The 21,566-nt window shown below is 34.4% G+C and overlaps 2 protein-coding genes across 3 annotated transcripts in view; one reads left to right on the forward strand and one right to left on the reverse strand.

Moving 5' to 3' along the window:
* LOC117107299 (receptor tyrosine-protein kinase erbB-4-like) overlaps positions 1-17,444 on the reverse strand; it is a 103,463-nt gene extending 86,019 nt beyond the window's left edge. The window contains exon 1 of the mRNA XM_033248937.1: positions 17,234-17,444. Coding sequence (XP_033104828.1) covers positions 17,234-17,306 — 73 coding nt within the window. The 5' untranslated portion in view covers positions 17,307-17,444. The remainder of the gene's footprint in view (positions 1-17,233) is intronic.
* Positions 17,445-17,713: 269 nt separating this feature from the next.
* Positions 17,714-21,566, forward strand: part of LOC117107277 (transmembrane protein 237-like) — a 33,272-nt gene continuing 29,419 nt past the window's right edge. For both annotated transcript variants that reach the window (XM_033248908.1, XM_033248909.1), the window contains exons 1-2: positions 17,714-17,821; positions 20,516-20,570. In XM_033248908.1, the coding sequence (XP_033104799.1) occupies positions 17,819-17,821; positions 20,516-20,570 (58 nt within the window). In that variant the 5' untranslated portion in view covers positions 17,714-17,818. The remainder of the gene's footprint in view (positions 17,822-20,515; positions 20,571-21,566) is intronic.

Raw genomic sequence — 21,566 nt, forward strand, 5'->3', positions numbered from 1 at the left:
GTTGTTCTGTTATTTTCTTCTTTTCATATTGCATTGTAAAATACCATACAATGCCATTCAAAAAGTCAATGCAAATCTTTATAAAGAAAATAAATGTGTTGTTGATAACTGTTCATACAAGGAAAAATTAAAAAATATATGGTAATATTTCTCAACACAGTGTATGGTATGATGTTATATCAAATAGATAACAACATTCATCAAATAGTATACAGTTCCAATCAGATAAGACTACAGTACTTTCAATTGATTCATGCCTATAATATGGCCTGAATTGCCACCAGATACTTTTATCCCTCATGTAGTAACAAGGCTTCATCCTGATTTGCAATAGCAGCCTCAACTAATTCCACCACTCAATGTTTCACATCTTACTAATTTCTCAATGGTTATTTCTCTATTAAAAGTACTTAATATATTATTGTTTTACATGGGAGAACATGACTTCGACCAGGAAGCACTTCTTAATTCTTGATTTCAGCTGATGCAGAATGAAGCAAAATTTGCTTTGGCTGTGGTTCATCAACTTCCATTCACTTGAGTCTGTGGTCTGCGAAAATTTATTAAACAAACTAATTACTGTGATTGTTTTATGATCAAATGTGTATTTTAATTGTTTCCTTTTAAACAAAGGTTGTTTTCCAAAAAAAAAAAAAAGTAGTAACAAGTAGTATCAGTATAATACAATATTAAATGCAGGTGGTGATGTTTAATTGGACATAAAGTGTTGATAAATATTATTTGCTTAAGTCAGTTTTGATACCTATTATTAATACTATTTTTTTTGTTATGATGTGTGAAGGATTCGTATGTAGATAAAGCATACTGTACTAGTATTAATATAATAATTTTTTTATATTCTTTCATGAAGACATTAAAAGCAAATTATGCCTGAATTAATTAGTCTAAGCACATTCACTGAAGGGCACATCCCCTACCCCCAAAAAACTGAATTGATTCAATTTGTGTAGTAAACCATTGTTCTTGGTAGATAGTAGTAAATAATTGCTATATAATTGTGCATGGCTATACTTGAGTTGTCTTCATTTATCAGTTGTTTATGCAGGGTCAATTCATTGCCAAAATTATTGTCTTATTATGTTTACGACAATATAACATCATCATATTTGATTCACAATACTGTGGTTATTTTGCTGTCGATAGTACCCCAGTATGAGAAAAAGGCACTGGCCTTCCTGTCTGTGTATGTGTGTGTGTGGTGTGATAGAGAGACGCTTAGTGCTTCTCAATGAAGTAAAACATACCATACCATTTTTTAACGTTATATGTAACAACACACATACCTTTAAACAGATTCGGTGCAATTTTGACTACTACTACTTGCACCACTATCCCCGAGAGCCTCTTCATATAGGCCTATATGTAGGCTATTCATCAGCTTTGACGGAAACCTCATAGCCATAGGCCTTACTGAGGACTCGTATTACTTGTTTTCCACAGAGTTGCACATCCTTAAATTTCTTTAAGCTGTTTACGCTTAATGACACAACCATACTCTATGTTCTCACAACATGTATCACAAAAATATGCCTGAAACCGGCTCAGATTTATCATTTGATAAACTTCTGTCCAACGCCATACTTGAAAGTGGACGTGTATTGTTTACTACTTACATTGGACAAACGGAATGGAAGGCAGTTTGTGATTAACGTACTGTACGGGTTAGGAAAATAAAATAAAAATTCATCATGTCCCTTAAACAGCTTCATAGACTACTGAACAGTTTACATCACATCATTAAATATGACCACACAATAGGATGGCTATATACGATCAGTTTTTTGTAAATTTTATTTCATTTTCTTCTCCACCTACAGTACACATGCTTTGGCCAACAAACTTTTTGCTAAATGCAAGAACAAAATACCGTATTTATTCAAATAAACACCCCTTAATTCACTGTAAATGTGAAACTACAACACATAATTATCGTCAAATGTTGTTTATTCCAAATAAAGCTATGGAAAGTATGTTTATCAATTGGGGAGGTTATTCAAAGAGGTTTATTAAAAAGAAATATGGTATTTATTTTTATTTTTTATATGTACTGGTATCACAGGAAAGAAAGATCTAGTACATCCAGGTAATACTATAAACAATATTAAGTAGAAGGTCAAAGTTTATATATTCTAGCAGTGCATGCTCTAATAATTACTCAAGCTCAGTTGATAATTGTCCATGTCAACACAATTTTCTGTATATGTATTTATCGGCGCATATGATCACCATTTCCAATAACTGCGATACTATAAAAAAAAAGTATGAAAATTTTGATTTCAAATACGTACTGTACTCTACCAACCCATGTACTCTACCAACCCATGAGTTTTCAAGCTGTACTTGCTGTAGTGTAAACTGACTGTTCATAGAACAAAAAATAATGTAGAAAAGGTCACTGAATTTATTCTTTAACAGTGAAGGTCATTGTAAAACAACATAATTTATGTATTAATAATAACAAAACTTACGTACAATTGAGAATCTTTGACTCTAGGTGTAAGGGAGATGTATTTTTGTGTACACTTGATATTCATAAATGATCCCTAACTGGCTCATAGCCATCTGCTTTGGTATACCACACCACTAAGCACACCTTCAACCTACTCAAAATCACCTGACTTAAAGACCACTCTGATGCTAATATTTCAAAGTCAAAGTCATTGATGCGACACCAGTACCAGAACACCCAATCAATGGCACCCCAGAGACTAAATTCCTTAAATTGCTAGATACTGAAATGTAAATTACTCTTCCTTTGGTAAGAGTGAAGGAGTTTAAATGTAGTAACAAATGCAGGAGGTGTGCGCATAGTACAGAGATAAACATGTAAATTCTAGCTTTGATTTGATTGTTAGTATTGTAGGTTTATTTACAGAATAAATAGCTTACAAAATAATGTGCTAGCTACATATGGCCCCAATTCCAACTATAAATTTGACCTAATAGTTTTTTTTTATTCTGAGCTGCCTCTCCTCAAACGTCACACAAACAGCAATAGCATTGACCAATGAGTTTGAGAGCCGTTGCTGATATACCCCCATAGATAAATTCAATTTAGAAAGAATCGCACAGAAATTGTAATATAATAATGTTGTTTTTAACTGTCTGTATACAAAATAATGTATGAACTTAAATATTTTTTCATGCAAGTTTGATACCATTGTTTAGAAGATCCCATTCCTGTCATGTACTGTACTTTGCTCGCCGGAAATAAGGACAACCTGTGAGGAGGTATGCCTAAAGAAAGTTAAATCTATTGCAAATGATATTTCACAACCTCTTAACAAGTATGTTAAATTTAGCAGATGTGGTAGAATGGTGCCTTCAAATAAACGCACAGAGCACCATAATAAATCTTTCATTCCTCTAATATGCAATTAGGTTGTTTAACGAACTCTTTAGAAGGTGATTTTGCCATGTTAGATGTTTAGGGCTTGATGTATAAAGTAAGTTTTTAATTTATCTCTTTTAAGCTTATATAGGCCCCAAGTATAATTCTCACAACTCATATGCACAATCTTTCTTTTTAATCCAATTCAATGAATCAATATTTTACACTGTCATCATATCCGAGTATTTAGTAGAGATATAATAAGTCTTATTTGTATTTTTGAACCGTGGAAACCAATTATCATGATGCATTGACATTTTGACGTATATAAATATTTGAATCTGATCTGAACTTCCTGTCTCGCAGGTCTCGACCCAGAGGAAGTGCAAAATTTTTTGATGCCAATTTAAATGATTAGCTGTGAACATTAGGATTGTTTTTAGTTGGTCCTGAGTAGGCATAAAGTACCATATGAAAGGGCGTTAAGACACAAGTTCCTGTTGTACTCCACAAGTCTTCAGAAATAAGTCTTCCCAGAGGAACAGATACAATACTGAAGGACAAGTAATATAGGCTTAAGGAAAACACATCTACTCAACGAAACTTATTTTTTGTCAGCCACATTTATTCATCTCTTACACATTTTTCATGAGAACCTGTAATCACCACTTCCGATTTCAACATCAAACCATGATCAAACTAAGATGTTTATGGAATTAAAACATTCATCATTGCGTGACAGAGGTTGGATTGGATTGGATTGGATTTATTCGGTGTAAACACCAAGGATAGCCCACGAAAGTCTAGAAGAAGACTTGTTTCCAGTGGGGTTCTTCTGGTGGTGATTGGACAATACAATATTGATGAAGAATTCTTGTGGCACAGATTTTCTAATAAAAAAAAAAATCAGCCCTCAAAATGAACGCCGGCATTCGACAATGCCAAAGTAAACGGCGAATGTAAGAGATAAGACTCAAAGAGAACTTGACGAAAGTGAATTGTGGAAATCTCCATCACGTGCCCCATATAGTATGCAAGTTAGCTTATACAAATTAGTTGGGAAAATATTACATAGGGCATCCTTATCTTGACAACCGCTGGTCGTAGAAACTAATTTTCTTCAAAATATTCAGTAGGCTCATATGCATGTTTCTATTTCTTCCAATGAGATATATTTTCCGAAGATAACATAACCTTTGACACATAATATACTCCTCCTAGAACCTTTGACCTTTAACCCCTCCCAGACATTTAGAAAATTACTCTTCCACTGTTTTTTTGTTCACACACCTTATAAATCAAACGCTCAAAATGTCATGCTTGTCACAAAATGCGCGGTTTGAACATACAAGCAAAAACCGCATACATTAGCAGCAGGGAGCATTTTTTTATCACTTAATACCTTTTTGATTGCTCTTTAATTATTTAGGCATGCACCAGAAGTAAAGTCTGTTTAAATTTTCCTAGTTCCTACTTATTTTACAGTTTAATTATTTCAAAGAAGGGCTAGCCTAGAATGCAGATTGTTACCTTATTATATACGTCCGCCGCATGCATACGCAATCATGGCACCATCGTTTGGCAATGGTAGTAATTTGCTATTTTTAATTGTCAAATGAATGAAAGTTTATTCATGGTTTATATGCCCAAAATGCACATCTGTGATTTATTGGGAGTTTGCAATGTAAGCTCACTATTTTCAGTCATTTCATCTTGATCTTGAGACAACATTATGCTGTACCAATTAAAGTGTGGGGTGATGCAAGGGTCCAGGGCAACTTGATAGTAACTCATCATTTGCATATTGACCTTAGATTTTAAGTCCAAGGTCAATGGTTTTTTTGAAAGCCGAGTTCTGCACGAACTGGTAGACCTCCAGCGGATACAATACCTGTAAGAAACCTATGTAAATTTTTCCCGTTGTCGCCTGAACGTACCCTTGGATTGTTGCTGAGGCCCCACGAACCAACAGCATGTATGCAAACACATACATTTGGGGGACTTTACATGTGTTTGTGAGACACGCACATATTGTTGTCTCTTTTCCTGATTGGTCAGTAGTTAAATTTGATTGACATTCCAGAAAGGTCCATTATTCTACTAGCATTGCACGAATTTCAGGTAACCCAAGACTAAACTGTTAATTACAAGTTTTGTGTTTTCTTCTGTTTGCATCCTGTTTATACTACTGTGCAAATTACACACCTCAGAGTGTACAACAATGATCACAAAGGTGATTTACAGCTAAAAGGAACAATATAATTCAAAGATTGAAATTCTACCCTCCAAGGCTATGGATTATTTTTCTCTTTATGATTCCTATGCATACTGTATAACACTTTTTTTATTGACAATAGCAAGAGATTTTTGCATTTAACCATCTGCATATGGATTTGGGCTATGGCATGCAAAACATTACCCATTCTGTTTTTAAAATCATGCATTCACCTGGAAACAGTAATCTATTTAGCATTAATGGAATTTAACATCAAACATGTTAAGTAGGATTTAACATTACTTTTGAATGAAGCCAATTTAAATTCAATTAATCTTTCACTAGAAAAAAAGCAAACATACATTACAATTTAATTCCAATTTGTAGCAACTTCATTTGTAATATAATTCATGTGTCAACTTTTCTGGTGATTTTTCCTATATTGTACACATGGTTATGTTACTCCAAAGCAAGGGTTTAGCTCTGGTAGGTTGGAATAGTACCAATGTGCTGATCTACTGTACATGTAGGCCTATGTGTTCTGTAGGCATCTGAACTAAAGGTTATAAGGCCCAATAAAAAAATATTAGTTATCCTCACGCACATGGCTTCTATGGTATTAAAAAAAAAAAAAAATATTGTTGAAAAAAAATTTAAAAAAATAAAAATATTTTGATTTTTTTTCCCCTCTTTTTTTTGTGGAAAATATTAACATTTTTTTTTTAGTAAATAGTTAAAATATATTGTTTGTATTATCTCTATCATGTTTTACTTTGAATATCAATGCACAACAAGCCAAGGCTAATATTTGGCTTTAGCAAAACAGAAAATAATAATAAAAACCCTTCCTCCCTCATCACTTTTCCAGCCTACAGTAGATAGGATGATAAACCAATATTATTTTTATAGGGCCTAACGTGAAGTGCATGCCTTAAGCCAGGCATTTGCTGCGCACGACGTTCGTTGGCCGACGCGATTATATAAAGAACGCACAACGGATCATTTTTTAATGACGATCAGTTCAGACTGCACCGACTATCAGCAGACAGTGTCGCGTCGTCTAACGCTCACGAAGAGCGGAGTTGGATTTGTCGTACAAGGCAGGGAGTGCCTGGCTTTAGACTAATATACATTGCTTTGAGCATTCAATTGCATTCATCTTTGATTGAGTGAACACTTTTTTATACCCTGTATTGCAAAACTGGAGCCGGCCGATAATAATTGTTGAAGTTATTATACTGTAGTTCTTTTATGATCATCCAAAAATCAAGTCCAAACTACTACAAGGATGGTGTACAAATTTTGAACGAGACACCCTCCCCTCCCCCCCCCACACATCCTGCTTGGGCAATCCCAAGCAGTCATCTGGCAAAGTTCATACTCAAGGTTCATCGGAACTAACAACAAAATGCACAAGATCCTCATATCGTCACTTATGATTAAGTCTTGCTGGTAGCAGGTGAAACGTCATGTCTGCAAGTTTACACCACCTTTACTTGTACCAGTACTTGATTTTTGGATGACTATAAAAGAACCATATTAAATTACTTAACCTGTTGTCAGTGAATTGATTTTTTGAATCTTCCTCATAATTAAATAAATATAAAGCATTTATCAATCTGATTTCACATCGCAGCATTCCATTTGTATTCTTTTCAAACCAATAGGGTCTTGAGTGAGGTCCTACTGTACAATAAGCGTGCCCTCTAATAATTCATTTTACCTTAAACTATTTAGTCAAATAATCGTATTAGGAAAGCCTTCAGAATTTATTATGTACTTATATATTATGTATTTATGTATTCTATTTTTTTATTCTTTATTGGCATCAGAAATCCCAGCAAGCTGAATTAAAATTGTGTTTGCAACATACTTTGTGCTATGATAAAACATCAATAATTCAGAATAAAGTATTTCATTATTAATAACTTTATAGTCAAGCAAAACATTCTATCAACACAAAAAAATTAATATATTATTAAAAAGATTTCAGCAGAGCATTCTATCGTATCCTATTGTAGCTCATCTTGTAATTAATAATGGAGGACATGTTTCCGAGACTGAACCCGATACTGTAGAACACAACGTACATTAAAGAATAAAACACTTTTGCTATCACAGATTTAAATTAATTTTGAATTTAATATGAATGATTCTTCAGTATAATTTGAATATGAACTGGCATGTAGGTGCACTTAACAGAGCAAAATCCATGCCTTCAAATTTTAAGTTCAATGGTTAAACTTCAAATCTGTCTCAACAAAGAAAAGGGAACCCAAAGAGAGTTGAGATTAGCATTTTTTAAACTTTACAACTAGTCAACATCTCTAGATATAAAAAGCCTTTTGCAATATCTAGATATTTTTGAATTGTTTGTTTAAACACTTTACTGAACCTGCCTGCCTCTGTTGTGAAGTTGAGCATAAATTTACTGTGTCTTGGAAATCATAATTCATTATTGCATGTTGAACACTTTTCTTTTTGTCCAGAATTTCACATTCTTATTTGCATGTTTGGTTAGATCTCAAATTGGGTTTTAATTGTGTACCTTTGCTTTCTTGGAAATCATAATTCATTATTGCATGTTGAACACTTTTCTTTAGTCCAGAATTTTTCTTTTCATCCAGAAGTTTACATTTGACCTCAAATTGGGTTTTAAATGTGTAACTATGCTGTCTTGGATATCGTAATTCATTATTGCATGTTGAACACTTTTCTTTTCATCCAGAATTTTTCTTTTCGTCCACAAGTTTACATTCTTATTTGCATGTTTGGTTAGACCTTAAATTGGGTTTTAAATGTGTTTAACTTACTGTTTTATGGTTGGAACTTTTTTGCATTCAGGCCTTCTTTCATTACTTTCAAAGTGCCATATGGGAGTCTTTTATCTTTTATCAATGTTGTTAAATTGTTTTTTCTTTTATTTGTTAAATTGATTTTTAAAATGGTTTTAAAATTTACAAAGGAATGCAAAATTTATGCTAGTTCTAGACTGATGAGATTGTACATTTGCTCTGTTTTATCTTAAAATTTACTGCGAAACAGCACAAACCAGACAAGCTACATTAAACATAGAAATTTGGACAGAGGGGTGTTGGAATCAGAGGTGTCTTGAATAGTGGAGTGCAAATTCTTTAAAAAGGACAACTAACTGCACAACTTTTAAAAACAACACTTAAGCACACGTTATTAGTCACAATAATAAAAATTTTAAAACAAAAAACTAGGAAATAATTGAAATGTTATGAAAGTATACAATATATTAGTCAATTGGCAACTTTATATTAAATACAAGGAAGGTTCGAGGGCTGGGATTATTTTGTGATCATATAGTTGAAGTTATAGTAGTAGTAGTAAAAAAGCTTCAATATGTCGTAAAATCCAGGAACGGGACATTACATCAGGAAGTCATTAAAACTATGTTGTCCTCATTAACATTAGAGACTTAAGTTCATGTCAGGCAACTCCTCTACGACCTTTTGCATTGACCCAGTCTGTCTGACAATCGTCTAGTCTGAGCATCTGAGCAACCTAGAACAGGCAACTCTTGAAGTACAGCAATGTTTTTGATTGGCATATGATCAGACCCACTAAATAAATAGAAGCAATTCTATTTGTTATTGACCAACTTTACTTACAAAGGTTGCTGAGAAAATTTCTATTTTGATTTTAACACACAAAGTGAGAACTATTCCAACAAAAATAATATGAACAGTAATTGAATTAACAGTTGAGGGTTTCAGAAAAGAGATTATAATTCAGCCTTGTAGATGCTTTCTTTGATTAAAATCATGATTGATTTGTTCACTTCAGTCTGATGATAATTAGTTTGTGTATGCCATCAAAAATGCCAATCATCAATTAGTTAAATACATTCTACAGTATGATGACCAGGATGTATTTCCAATCTAAACCTAGGAACCAACAGAAACTTGTAGGTTGTTTTTTGACTTTCCATTCTAGCAATTAAAACCATCTAACAGTACACTTTTATTTTACAAGAACACCGAGGCTGAAATTACTCACAAATTAAGAACAAATTGAGGCTGAGGTAAAATGTCAAATGAGATTTTTATTTAATAAAAAACTAGAAAAACAAAAATATATCTTTAGCTTACATGCCGTAGGTGTGACTATGTAATACTGTACAGTACAGTAGTTGTACCTACCTGTCATTTGGGGCCATTTTTACCAGAGCCGTTTTTCTGAGGACATTCTTTCAGGGGCCATTTTTAGTAGTAAAGGAGTTATTGGTTTATATTTGCAGTCGGTACAGCAGTCTTCACAACTGATACGGCATCAGACTTACAGTATCAACCAGTCGCCTAGTATCCAGCATCAACCTACTGAACTAGGTACCCCAATACACCCTGGATGGAGCGATGATAACGCATAACCCCAGCAAAATTGCTCATGAGCAAAATTCTCAGTGAAGATTGAACACAGACTCTGATAAATCTCTCAATCACTATGCCAACCACTCCCAGTTTATATTGGTTGACCTTTTTATTGTAAGTCCAAGAAGGTCAGCTAATTAATCAGGACCTTCATTTGTGATACTTAAATAGCATAAAATAAGCTCCAAATACATACAAGGCTAAAGGAGTGCAGTAGTTACAAGACAATTTTAAAAGTTACACTGCCACAATACAGTATTGCAGGAATATTCCCAACTATGTCTTAATATATGAAAAGGTCAGAATTAACTGTAATATTAGTGTTATGCAGCATTCCATCCCAGACCTAGTAATATTACCGCAATATTACCATTAACATGCATTAAGTGTGTCTTAAACAAAAGCAGGTCCTATTCCCGCAATATTGCTCCTTACTTCAGCAATATTTTAGAACAAGAAACAATAAAGCACACCCTTTGTCTGTGATGAAAAAGATTAAGCAATGGCTCTCTCTCTTGATCAATCATACAGAAGGTGTACGGTAAGAATGGCCCCGGAAAAAATGGCCCCGGAAATAAAGGCCCCGGAAAAAATGGCCCCGGTAAAAATGGCCCCATATGACAGGTAGGTAAAAATGGCCCAATAATCAAATTCTGTATTAAAACTGATTTTCTTGATTCAATATATGCATTTTTTTATCTTAAATAATTTATTTTTAAAAGGAATCTAACATCAAACAAATTGCCATTTACATTTTACTTTTTGCAAGAATTAACATTCAATGATAAAATATTCAAAGATACCCTCTTAATTTCACAAAAGAGTGGGTTCTTTTCCAAACAAATACATCCTGCCTAAGTGATGAAAAAGATTAAGTAATGGCTCTCTCTCTTGATCAATCATACAGAAAGGCATTATGTTTCGGCAAACATTACTGCAATATTTGGTTGGTATGAATGGTCCATGTTGGTGCAAGACATCCTACTGTAAATTGAATTATATTACAACAAACTCTAAGATTACACATGTACTGTAAATTAATGTAATGGTAGTAAACTTTATCACAATAGCACAATCGATAAATTTAAATAAAAGTTTAATGTCCGAAAAATGATGACAAGCATATCCATTACTGTACTGTACAGTAGGTAGACAATAAGCATAACGAGCAATAAAGATCTTACTGTAGATTAAATATGATCTGAAAAAGTGCAAAGATGTTGACACTCAAAAAAGATGCCTGAAGGCAATTATATACCTCCATGCACAGACTGATGGGCCTACTAAAGTACACAGTATACAGTAGCCAGCCCATAGTCAACTAGAAGTCACTCCGTAGAGTTCATACCTCTGTGCCTGAATACCAACCCTACGTACAGTAGGCCGTGTATGTGTGAATCTGCAGCATACCCTCAAGAAAATAATGGAATAGCCTGTAGTATTCAGGCACATTATTTTTGTTCTTGCCGACTGAATATACACAGAATAACAGACAGGCAGTGATGAACACATAACCTCCTTTGGCGGAGGTAATTATTTACAACACACCTGTGAAAAATTACCTGCAGTCAAAATCTGCTATGTGGCCTGGATTCATTCATAGCCATGTGAGGCAGAATGAAATGCCTGAATTGATGTATCTTTAATACCAGAAGCTGCAATACAGTACAACTCAGTCTGCATTTCCATAGAAATAGCTAAATTGTTCTCATATTGACCAAATTTGGTGACCATAAATAATGCTACTCCAATGGTTAAATGTCATTAGTAAATTGTTTAACTGTCATTTGTAAGTAGTACAGCGAAGTCTTTCAATTATGAACCGACTCAAATACAAACTCTATATTTTATTAATGCATTGATGTAGCCATTACAATGATCTTCTCTAACTATAAAAACATATAAAACTACATTTAAAAATCTACAAAAAAAATAGAAAACGTTATAAATTTGGCAGGAAAGGAAACATTTAAACCAATAAATTATATATAAAACAGCCTTTAAAACAAGATATATTGATCGTTTTTAGCCGAGAAAAACTGTATTCCAATCTACTGTAGGCTGTGCATGTTAAATACTGTAGTACATGGACTGGCATGGGACAACTCAATGCTGGTGGTATATACTGTAAAAGTCTTGAAATGGAGGGAATCGGGGAGATGGGGTACAAAGATGAAGTGGGAGCTCAATGAGTAAATGAAGAGCCTCAACAGTAGCTCAAAAAATAAGGTGATGTGAGGTGAATTTTAACTACTTGAGCATGATTCTTTTTGTATCAAACATTGTTAATTGGGGGTGACTAGGGAGCAAAAGCTTTTTTTTTGGTAGAAAACTCCCCCTTCGGAGTTCGCACCCCTATTGTAGATACGCCACTGTTTTAAGAGATATGTTTGTGCAGTTAACAAATTTAAGATGAAAAGAAGGGGAATAATAACACTTGTTTCACCTTTCACTGGTCTTGAATATAAATTTAAAAATCATTTAACATGAGTACAATACTGTCAGTACTATAATAGGCTTATCAGTGAGCTAAGACAATTTTGACTTTCTTACTTCGATTCTCTCTGCCAAATCAAGTCCTGTTTATGTGTAGTACTATACAGTACACTTTAAAGCATGCGAAATAGGCTAAATGTTTTTGTATGCCTTGTATTGTTTAAACAGCCTATGCATTAAGTGAAAACACAAATTGGCTTATATTATATTGCTTACTCAAGTAACAGTACTGATACCTCTCTAAATAAAGGCCATGATTCTCAATGTTTCGGCCTACATTTGGTTGCCTTTAGGAATGAAGTTTAAGTATAAATATTATTATTTATTATAAACATAATATTTTGCTTTATGGATTTGCATGGTTGTTTTTATGATAAAGACTAGTTTCACACTCATAATTGTATAGATGCACCGTCAAAGAAATGTGTGTCACTGATTTTTATGTACTGTTTAATAAATCAATTGTCATTCTTAAGGGAAGCATTTGGGAGGACGTTTGTTTAATCTGCTATCATAATATGGAATATCAAACACTTACATCTAGTGATCTGAAGCAAGTTTCTGAGAACTGCCCCAAACACTCATGGTTACTATCAAATTCTAAGACTGAGTAGTATAGGCTACAAAGCCAGGGTAGAAAATTACTACATTTTAAAGACCACTTTACATCTTTCCTATGTAACCTGGCTATTTCATTTTAAATCCCAATTCTGAGATCATTTAAATGTTCAGACAGTTAATAACTAAAGACTTTGATTCGAACCAGATACTGTACCAAAGCTTGGTATATTGTCAAGCAATATTGTCAAGTATATTGTCAAGCAATTTAATGAAAAAAACTACAGTAAGTTTAGGTTCAATCATTCTGATCCAACTTACTAGCCAAAATGAAAAGACATACAATATGCATGCAAAGTTTTAGGATATTAACATAACATGTTATATCGCCATCCGCATACGCCTTAAAACTAAAAGAAAATGCATACTTTTGGAGTCCGTACTGAGCTCAAAAAATCCGCAATGAAAATATAACGTGCTTATTCATAAACATATTTTATAAACTTTTATTTATCCGAGTAATCTCATTAAGTGCATTTTTTCGTTGTAGCGCCACTGAACATTGCATTCTGACATGGATATTGGCGCTTTACAAATCCTTGTTGATTGATTAATTTATTCTTATTAAAAACCAACCCAACTCAGCATTTAATGATGGAGATTGGTTTGCGGGTAATTGCTCAATACATTAATGATTAAAATTAAATGTATCAAATAATGTTGATAAAGTATTTATTTTAACAGTGTTTTAAATGGGGATGTTCACAGAATAAGAAGAAGAAAAAAAAACCCATGGAACTGGACACTTGGTACCAAATCTGCTCAAAACAAACTAATTCAGAATTATCCAATATTGACCAATTTGCAAGGGAGTCCAGGAGAAGAAACTTCTCATTTTCAAGAATTTCAGTTATCTGTAATAACCATCATAAATTTGTCATGAGGAAATACATGATGATGAAATCTAAAAGTTCAAAGTAGTAAAATTTAATAACTTAAAAAAAAAACATCTAGTTTCATAAATAATAAATCCTTTCTATTTATAATTGGTTAAAGATTAGGAGAATGCAATCAATTACTGTATATCCTGTTTTGTTGTTAGACAGAATACGAATTAAGAAATGGTAATCTATGATTTTCCCTTGGCTATTCGCCCAAGTACTGTTTATTCCCACATTCCCTACACTAATCAAAATTGTACATTACTGTACATGTCCATTAGATAACAATTAAATAAAATAAAAAAATTCATTACTAAAATACTAAGACCTACATTATAATAGCTATGGGCTAATATATATATAGGCTTGCTTTGATGATTTGAATTAATTGAATAATTGCCTGGTTTGTTTGTTTTTTTTTTTTCGTTGACTGTTTAATTGATTAAAACTAACCTTTCAGAATCAATAAAAAATGACAAGGTGATAGGTGGTGATGGTAAGGTGATTTGAGGTGATTTTTAACTACTTGAACATGATTTTTGGGAGTGACTAGCAGGGGTGGAGTAGTATTTGGAGGAAGGGAAGCATCCCATGCACCTTTCCCCCTGATACGCACTCCTACACTGCATTGCTTTCAGCACTCCTACGCTACACTGCATTGCTTTCAGAATCGTTTAATTTTTTATCACTCCATTTTAATTTTTAAAAAAACAAATAATTAGGGCTTATTAGTATTTTACTACTACTGTAGTACAAAGTTTTCTATTGTGATGCAATCTTGACTTCCTGGTTTTTGATAATTCTTTTGAACACTTTAACACTATCACTTTCAGTTTTGTGGCAACAAAGTATTTAGAAGTAATGCAGAATAAGTATTGTAAAGAATGTACAATAAAGAAGAGTATAGCCCAAGAAGGCGTCACTGATAATGACTTTGTATTATTGCAAGTACCTGTATAGTAAAGCAAAAAGATTTTTTTGATGTGGAATAAATGGAATTGCAATTGGCTGAAAAAAGTAACCTTTAACAATCAATGGAAGGTGCCGTTTTAAGCACCTAACTGTATGTACTTTAGGTGTCATAATCATTGAAAATGTTCACACACTTCTCCATTCAAGATCATGGTCACTGGTACTTAGTCAAGGGCCTATAGGCAATGCAGACTCCAAATTAAGACATTTTTTATGATGGAATAGCCGTGCCTAGATTTTTAATGTCAAGGACTTCTGTACCATCCAGCTGCACTCAATAGATGATTATACCCTGGGCTTATTATACTGGGATAAAGTTTACAAACTTTAAACTACCGACTGTACAGTACTAGAACCTTGCCTCGATTATTGGCTTAAACTCGCTGTAAAAAGTATGCTGTTTGGCTGGGGATCCCAGTTGTTTTCTTGGACATTCTTCATACGAAAGTTACTAACTGTGATGTGATTTATTTTTAATTTGTATTTGGATGCACAGTCCACGTGCTGCAGTTGTGTGCCAATTGCTAAAAAAGTGTAATTTCAAATAAAATATTATTACCATAAAGAATTAATAACTATGACAACTGTTTCTACACTAAAAATGTGACTTGTATTTTATTGGGATAATAACCTTGAAACCCAGGCCTGGTTTGCAGCCTGGGCTGGGAGATTGCAAGAAGTGAAAATGCAGACCTAAATTCCAGAACGCAGAACTAAATCCCTATTCCCATGAAAGCTTAAGATGGAAATTTTTAGTTAGAGTGGCCGAGCGGTAAGAGAGGGTGGGCACCACTAATTATATCATTAACATTGATTCAAATCTCTCCTCACCCAGTGTTAGGTTGGTAGAGCCACCTTCTCGGATAAGGACTTTCAACGGAAATCCAGTGTTTACACATACTCAGCTTGTATGCACTAAATATCTGAACCCACTGCATTTTTTTCGGAAAAATAGAGTTACCCCAATGCTATGGTGGCATGGTTGATTATAGGAGTGTATTAGACCAGTAAATGATCAGGTAGGCATCATACCACACCCACCCGTACCCCCCACTGCGGCACAGCCCCTTGTCCTTGCTGGGGCCCTAGGCGGTCCCACAGGCAATGTGTCCTACCCTTTCCCATTCCACCCTGGCTGCGTCCCTGTGCACACATGTTATCCCAAAGCTGGTCACTCGCTGCACACAAGTCAACTGCACAATGCGAGCGTAATGGATCGTTTTTAATGACGATCCATTCAGACTGCCAACGACAGAGAGCAACTTAGCTCAGTCGGCTAATCTGGTGGTAGCCACTGTGTGTGTGCTGAACCGCGGAGATCTCTAGGTCCCCAGTTCAATTCCCATCACTGACTCTCCTTGTGTTTCAGCTAGAGAGCTGAAATACAAGTTACATAGCGCACCGTCTTTTGGATGAGACGTTTAAGCCGTTGGTCCTGTGTGCATTTATGGCCCATGTGCACGTTAAAGAACACAGTACACTCTTCGGAAAAGAGTAGGGGATTGTCTCCCGGTGTATTGTCCAATCACCACCAGAAGGACCCCACTGGAAACAAGTCTTCTTCTAGACTTTCGTGGGCTATTCTTGGTGTTTACACCGAATAAATCCAATCCAATCCAATCCAATCCAATCAGCAGACGGAGTCAATTATCTAACTCTCACAGGGAGCGGAGTTGGATTCGTGGCCGAAGGTCGGGCCGTCGTACAATGCAGTGAGTGCCCGACTAAAGTCTAACGACGATAATGCTACCATCTTGTGAGTAAACTGTAAACATGTAACATAAACAAATTTTACGTGCAAAGCATTAGGCCTACCCAATCCAATGGCAATGAATGAGCTTTCATCATTCACATTGTAACACATTTCACTAGAAAACAAATCAAAGGTGTAACAACATGCAACTTCTCCATTTGTGAAATACTGGATCTGACTAAAATTAAATTGAAAATAGATCGAAAATCTCAAAATCATCTCACCATCCCTGATTCACAGACACAGTAAGTAAATAAACCACATAAAAATCATTTAAAGTTACTTTTTAGCCTAGCTAGCCAACGCTAGGTAGGCCTAGTCACTTGTTATTATTCAAAAACGTCGGTGTCATGTGTTTATGATCCCACGGCATTCTCCATGCCCTTTAAGATAGACATGTTGGTGTACCTGGGCCTGGAAGGTAGTTGGTACGTACGAATGCCACAGTACTGGGATGATGTAGTGGTGGTAGGTCTAGGCCTAGGGCTAGTTCAACATTATTTTAGATGATTAGGAATTAAGCAATAGTACAACAAATCTCCTTCTTACCTTCTTGGGACACTGATACTCTAAACCATACAAAAATCAAAAGAATGTATCTCCAAATTGTGTAATCCATCATCGTTTTTCTATTAATAATTAAAAAAGGCCTACTACGTCCGTAATTATAAAGTATCGCTGCTTGCGAAATACACCCTATCTATATAATTCACACCAACTTCGTTACAGAACCATCCTACACAATTAAGCAACTTTGGAGGTGAACGTCCTTGTTATATAGGATTTTTTGTAAACGAAAAGCGCCACCAGTTGATAAGATAATTTCGATCTTGTTTTCTATGTGATAGTTCTGAACTGAAAACACAACAAATTTCATTATATAGGTATACTGCAACTGAAGCCCGCACCACACATTGCGTGTGTTTTGTAGCGAAAGAAACGGTAAAACTTTATTAGACATACTTTTGTGAAAATAAAATAAAATCACCTTCTCCATGGGGTTGGTGGCGCTATAATAAAAATGTATTTTTGTTTTAAGTGTATTGTACCCTCCTCAGAAAGGCAATCACTTAAAGGCTGTTTAAAGTATGTGTTCTTGCCGTAGTAAATAATATTTATGTTCCATTGGTCGTGATGGTAAATACTTTTGTTAATGTAAATTCGTTCTCAAATCAAATAAATAAATAGCCAGGGTAGGCAGAGTTATAATATACATAATAATTATGTATGCTCTCTCTAGGCCAGTCTAGGCTCCTCTCTTACAGACTAATGCCTTGGCTTGCCTAGCTAGTTCGAGTCTTTGCCTTAGCTTAGGCCTAGTAGTAGTAGTACTTAGGCTAGGCCTAGGCCTACTTTCTTGAATCTAGAGGCCTACTCCTTCTTAGGATAGGCAGTCCTACCCAAAGACTACTACAGTCTTTTATTATTTCTGTATTTTATTCTGGCTGTATCAAATTTTATTAAATATATATAGTACCGTGTGTACCCTATAGGCCCTATTCGCGTATAAGGCAAGGCTTAAATAGCAAATTACAAGTTAAAAAATGGGGTTGTTTTATAAATAATTTATATGCGAGACATACATTTTAGATATTTGAAATCATGTTCATCTTTTATGGGGATTTACTACTGCAGTAAACCTACTAAAGTGTTAGTAATAATAGTAGGCCTAGCCTATGAACGCATTTTTAAATACTGGGAGATAAGATTTTGAACATCTAAAATCTCATATCATGGTATTACTTGGAAGTTTAGCCCTCTATTTGGCTCTGTTTTTAGCCAGATAGATGTAGCATCAAGACCATAAAAAGCAGCAAAAGGTATGAATTTCAACGGTGAAACGGGGGTTGTCTTATAATACAGTAAACCCGATATACAAAATTCATCCAAATATTTTCTCAAACTCGGTGGTCTTCTTATACACATGTTGCCTTATACGTGAGTACAGTATATACGGTACTTTAATACTAAAGAACTACAAGTAGGTAGTTAGGTAACTGTTTTACTTTAAAGAGAAGTGTCTAGAATTTTATGCTATTAATAATAACTTTGCAGTTCAAATGGGTTTTTTTTCATAGAACAGTAACTAAGTATACATACAAATTTGAGTTACAGTTACTGTAAATGAAGTATGACAAGCAAAATATGATAGCATAGGCCTATTGTAATTTAATATATATTTATATTTTATAGGTGGGAGCAAGTGCAATAAAAATAAATAAAAAATTGTATTTTTAATGAAATTTCCATTAGTTCATGGTGGCGGGTGAACAGTCTAGCCAAAAATTGTATTTTTATTTGAAATCATCATTATCAGTGGGTGGCGATTCGAGGAACAATGTTTGAAAAAAGTCTGATGGCCGAAAGCAACCTCCTATGGTGTTAAATTACATTTTCAATGTGTTTGCAAAAACCTTCATACTGCTTATTATACTGCTTTATGCTCAGTTTCAATGTTAATTTTTACAGATTATCATCCTCAGGCTGTAACAGCAAGAAGTTTCTAGTCAAAAATGGTACTCGAGTCCCACAGGGTTTTTAATTCATTGTGGCGTGCCATCCATAACAACACATTATGTTGTTTATGATATTATTATTAGGCTAGCATTAGGTGCTTTTAAACTGACTTCTTAAAAAGGTGTGATTCAAATTGTTGAAATCCTCTCTGGTAGCACATTTTATTGGGTCTGTTTTGAAAAAGCTCCACCAGCGTCTTGCAACTTTACACTGGGGGACTTCCAGCAGCCTAGCCTGAGCAATAGAGCAATAGAGCACCGCGCAGCAGATAGTGCCGCTAGGCCTAGACATAAGATACAGCAGCAGTTGACAACAAATACGATCTTTGCTATTAGACCTATGTAAGCTTAAAAATAGCTTCTTTTTTTTTAGGATTAAGGCTTGTTTAAATAATATAGCGTTCTTTTTCAGTTTTAAAATATTTGTGCTCGTTAGTAATTTAGTTTTATCGTTTAATTAAGCCATGGTGGTAACTATGTAGAGCAAAGTGCTATGCCTATGGAAGTCCCCAATAAATTGTAGTTGCTATACTAAAGATAAAAGCCAGAATGCCTGATTTAGTAGGGATATTAATTTTTTGTGGGGGCGGGGGCTTATTTTTATAGCCCTTTCTTTTCAGATATATAGTGATTTTTTCTCCAGGTCATTATATTCACATATATAAATTAGGTGTTGCTGCTGTAATCAGTGCAGGAGTAGACAACTCTACCACCAGGTACCCATTTGTGGGGGCGGGGGCTTATTTTTATAGCGCCTTTCTTTTCATATATATAGGGGTTTTTGCCCAGGTCATTATATTCACATACATAAATAGGTGTTGCTGCTGCAATTAGTGCAGGAGTAGACAACTCTACCAGGTACCCATTTGTGGGGGCTTATTTTTATAGCACCTTTCTTTTCAGATAAATAGTGGTTTTTGCCCAGGTCATTATATTCACATACATAAATACGTGTTGCTGCTGTAATCAGTGCAGGAGTGGACAACTCTACCAGGTACCCATTTATACTCCAGGCTGGAGAGAAGCAAAGCAGATTAAGTGCCTTGCTCAAGAACACAAATGAAATGCACAGCAGCGAGGATTAATACCTCAACCTTGAGGTCGGGAAATCAAACCATTTTCACCTACGTGATGCCTCCAACCAGCAGTTGTGTTTCTCACTCTCTTGCGTATTACCAGAGAGTTGTTATAACAAATCCCTGGTATTACAATCAACATCTATTTTGGAAATTGGTGTTTTTCATTTAAAGTATTTTATACTAATTTTATGGAACAGTGTAGACCTAATATTTGTTAATTGTATTATTCATTTCAGGATGTGCCAACTAAGAGAAGAAGTTTACCACCGCTAGGCCTTAACAATGAGAATGGTAAACTAAACTTTAATATTATTTTGTTTACAGATATTTCCTGTCAAAAGTATCCGGGAAAAGGAAACATATAATTCATATATAATTTTGAATCGATGATTTAAAAGCTATAAACTTCTAAGCAGAAAAAGATAAAAAAAATTTTTGTGGTGATTTACAGACATTAAGTATATAGAAATTTTTGATTGATTATCAGCCAATTAAAAGATCTATGCAAAAGAATACAGGAAGGGTATTTTATAACTGTTTTATAAAGCCCTGTACAGACTATCAAATTTTATTTGACAAAAACATGTGACATGCCTAAATATGGTCATGATGACATCACATCATGACCATATATAGGCACCTCATGACTATATATGGGCATACAACAGTGTGATGGTGTGGACAGAGCTTAAGAGACAGGAACATTTGTTTCATTGCTATTAAGCATTAATATTCATATTAAGCACTGTGTTCAAATATAGAATTAGGAAATTTTTACTCAATGCAAACAATTATAGTATATTCTTTATTTAAAAGAGAAATATTATAACTTTTTTTTTTACTTTTTTTGAAAACATTGTATATATTTGAAGACGGGTGGTTAAGGAGCTCATGCTAATGCAATAGTGATTATGTTTTTGCACTGGTCAACTTAACATGTCTGATATCATAATTATCATCTGCTTACTGGCATGTTGTTGTTCGTTGAGCGTATATGTACTCAGTAGTGAGATGGATCAATTCCTTCTTACCAGTGGCTAAGTTTTTCCTATTTGAGGCTTGCCATGCCAAAACCAATGTACTGTTGCTAAATATTAAACGAAGTAATTAACATAAGAATGTGGCAGTATTGTATATATATATGAATATATGAATATAAGAAAAAGTCAATTTTCTTGTTTTGGTCACTGATGATGGTATTGGCTTGACAACTCCCATTTACCGGTATTCTAAGTGCTCATGTTGCCAGATTAAAACAATTCAGTTTCACTAAATTACAAACATTTT

Source organism: Anneissia japonica, unplaced genomic scaffold (genome assembly GCF_011630105.1).
Source record: "Anneissia japonica isolate Jap-2015-1 unplaced genomic scaffold, ASM1163010v1 scaffold211_len1577895_cov191, whole genome shotgun sequence".
NCBI classification, from domain to species: Eukaryota; Metazoa; Echinodermata; class Crinoidea; order Comatulida; family Comatulidae; genus Anneissia; species Anneissia japonica.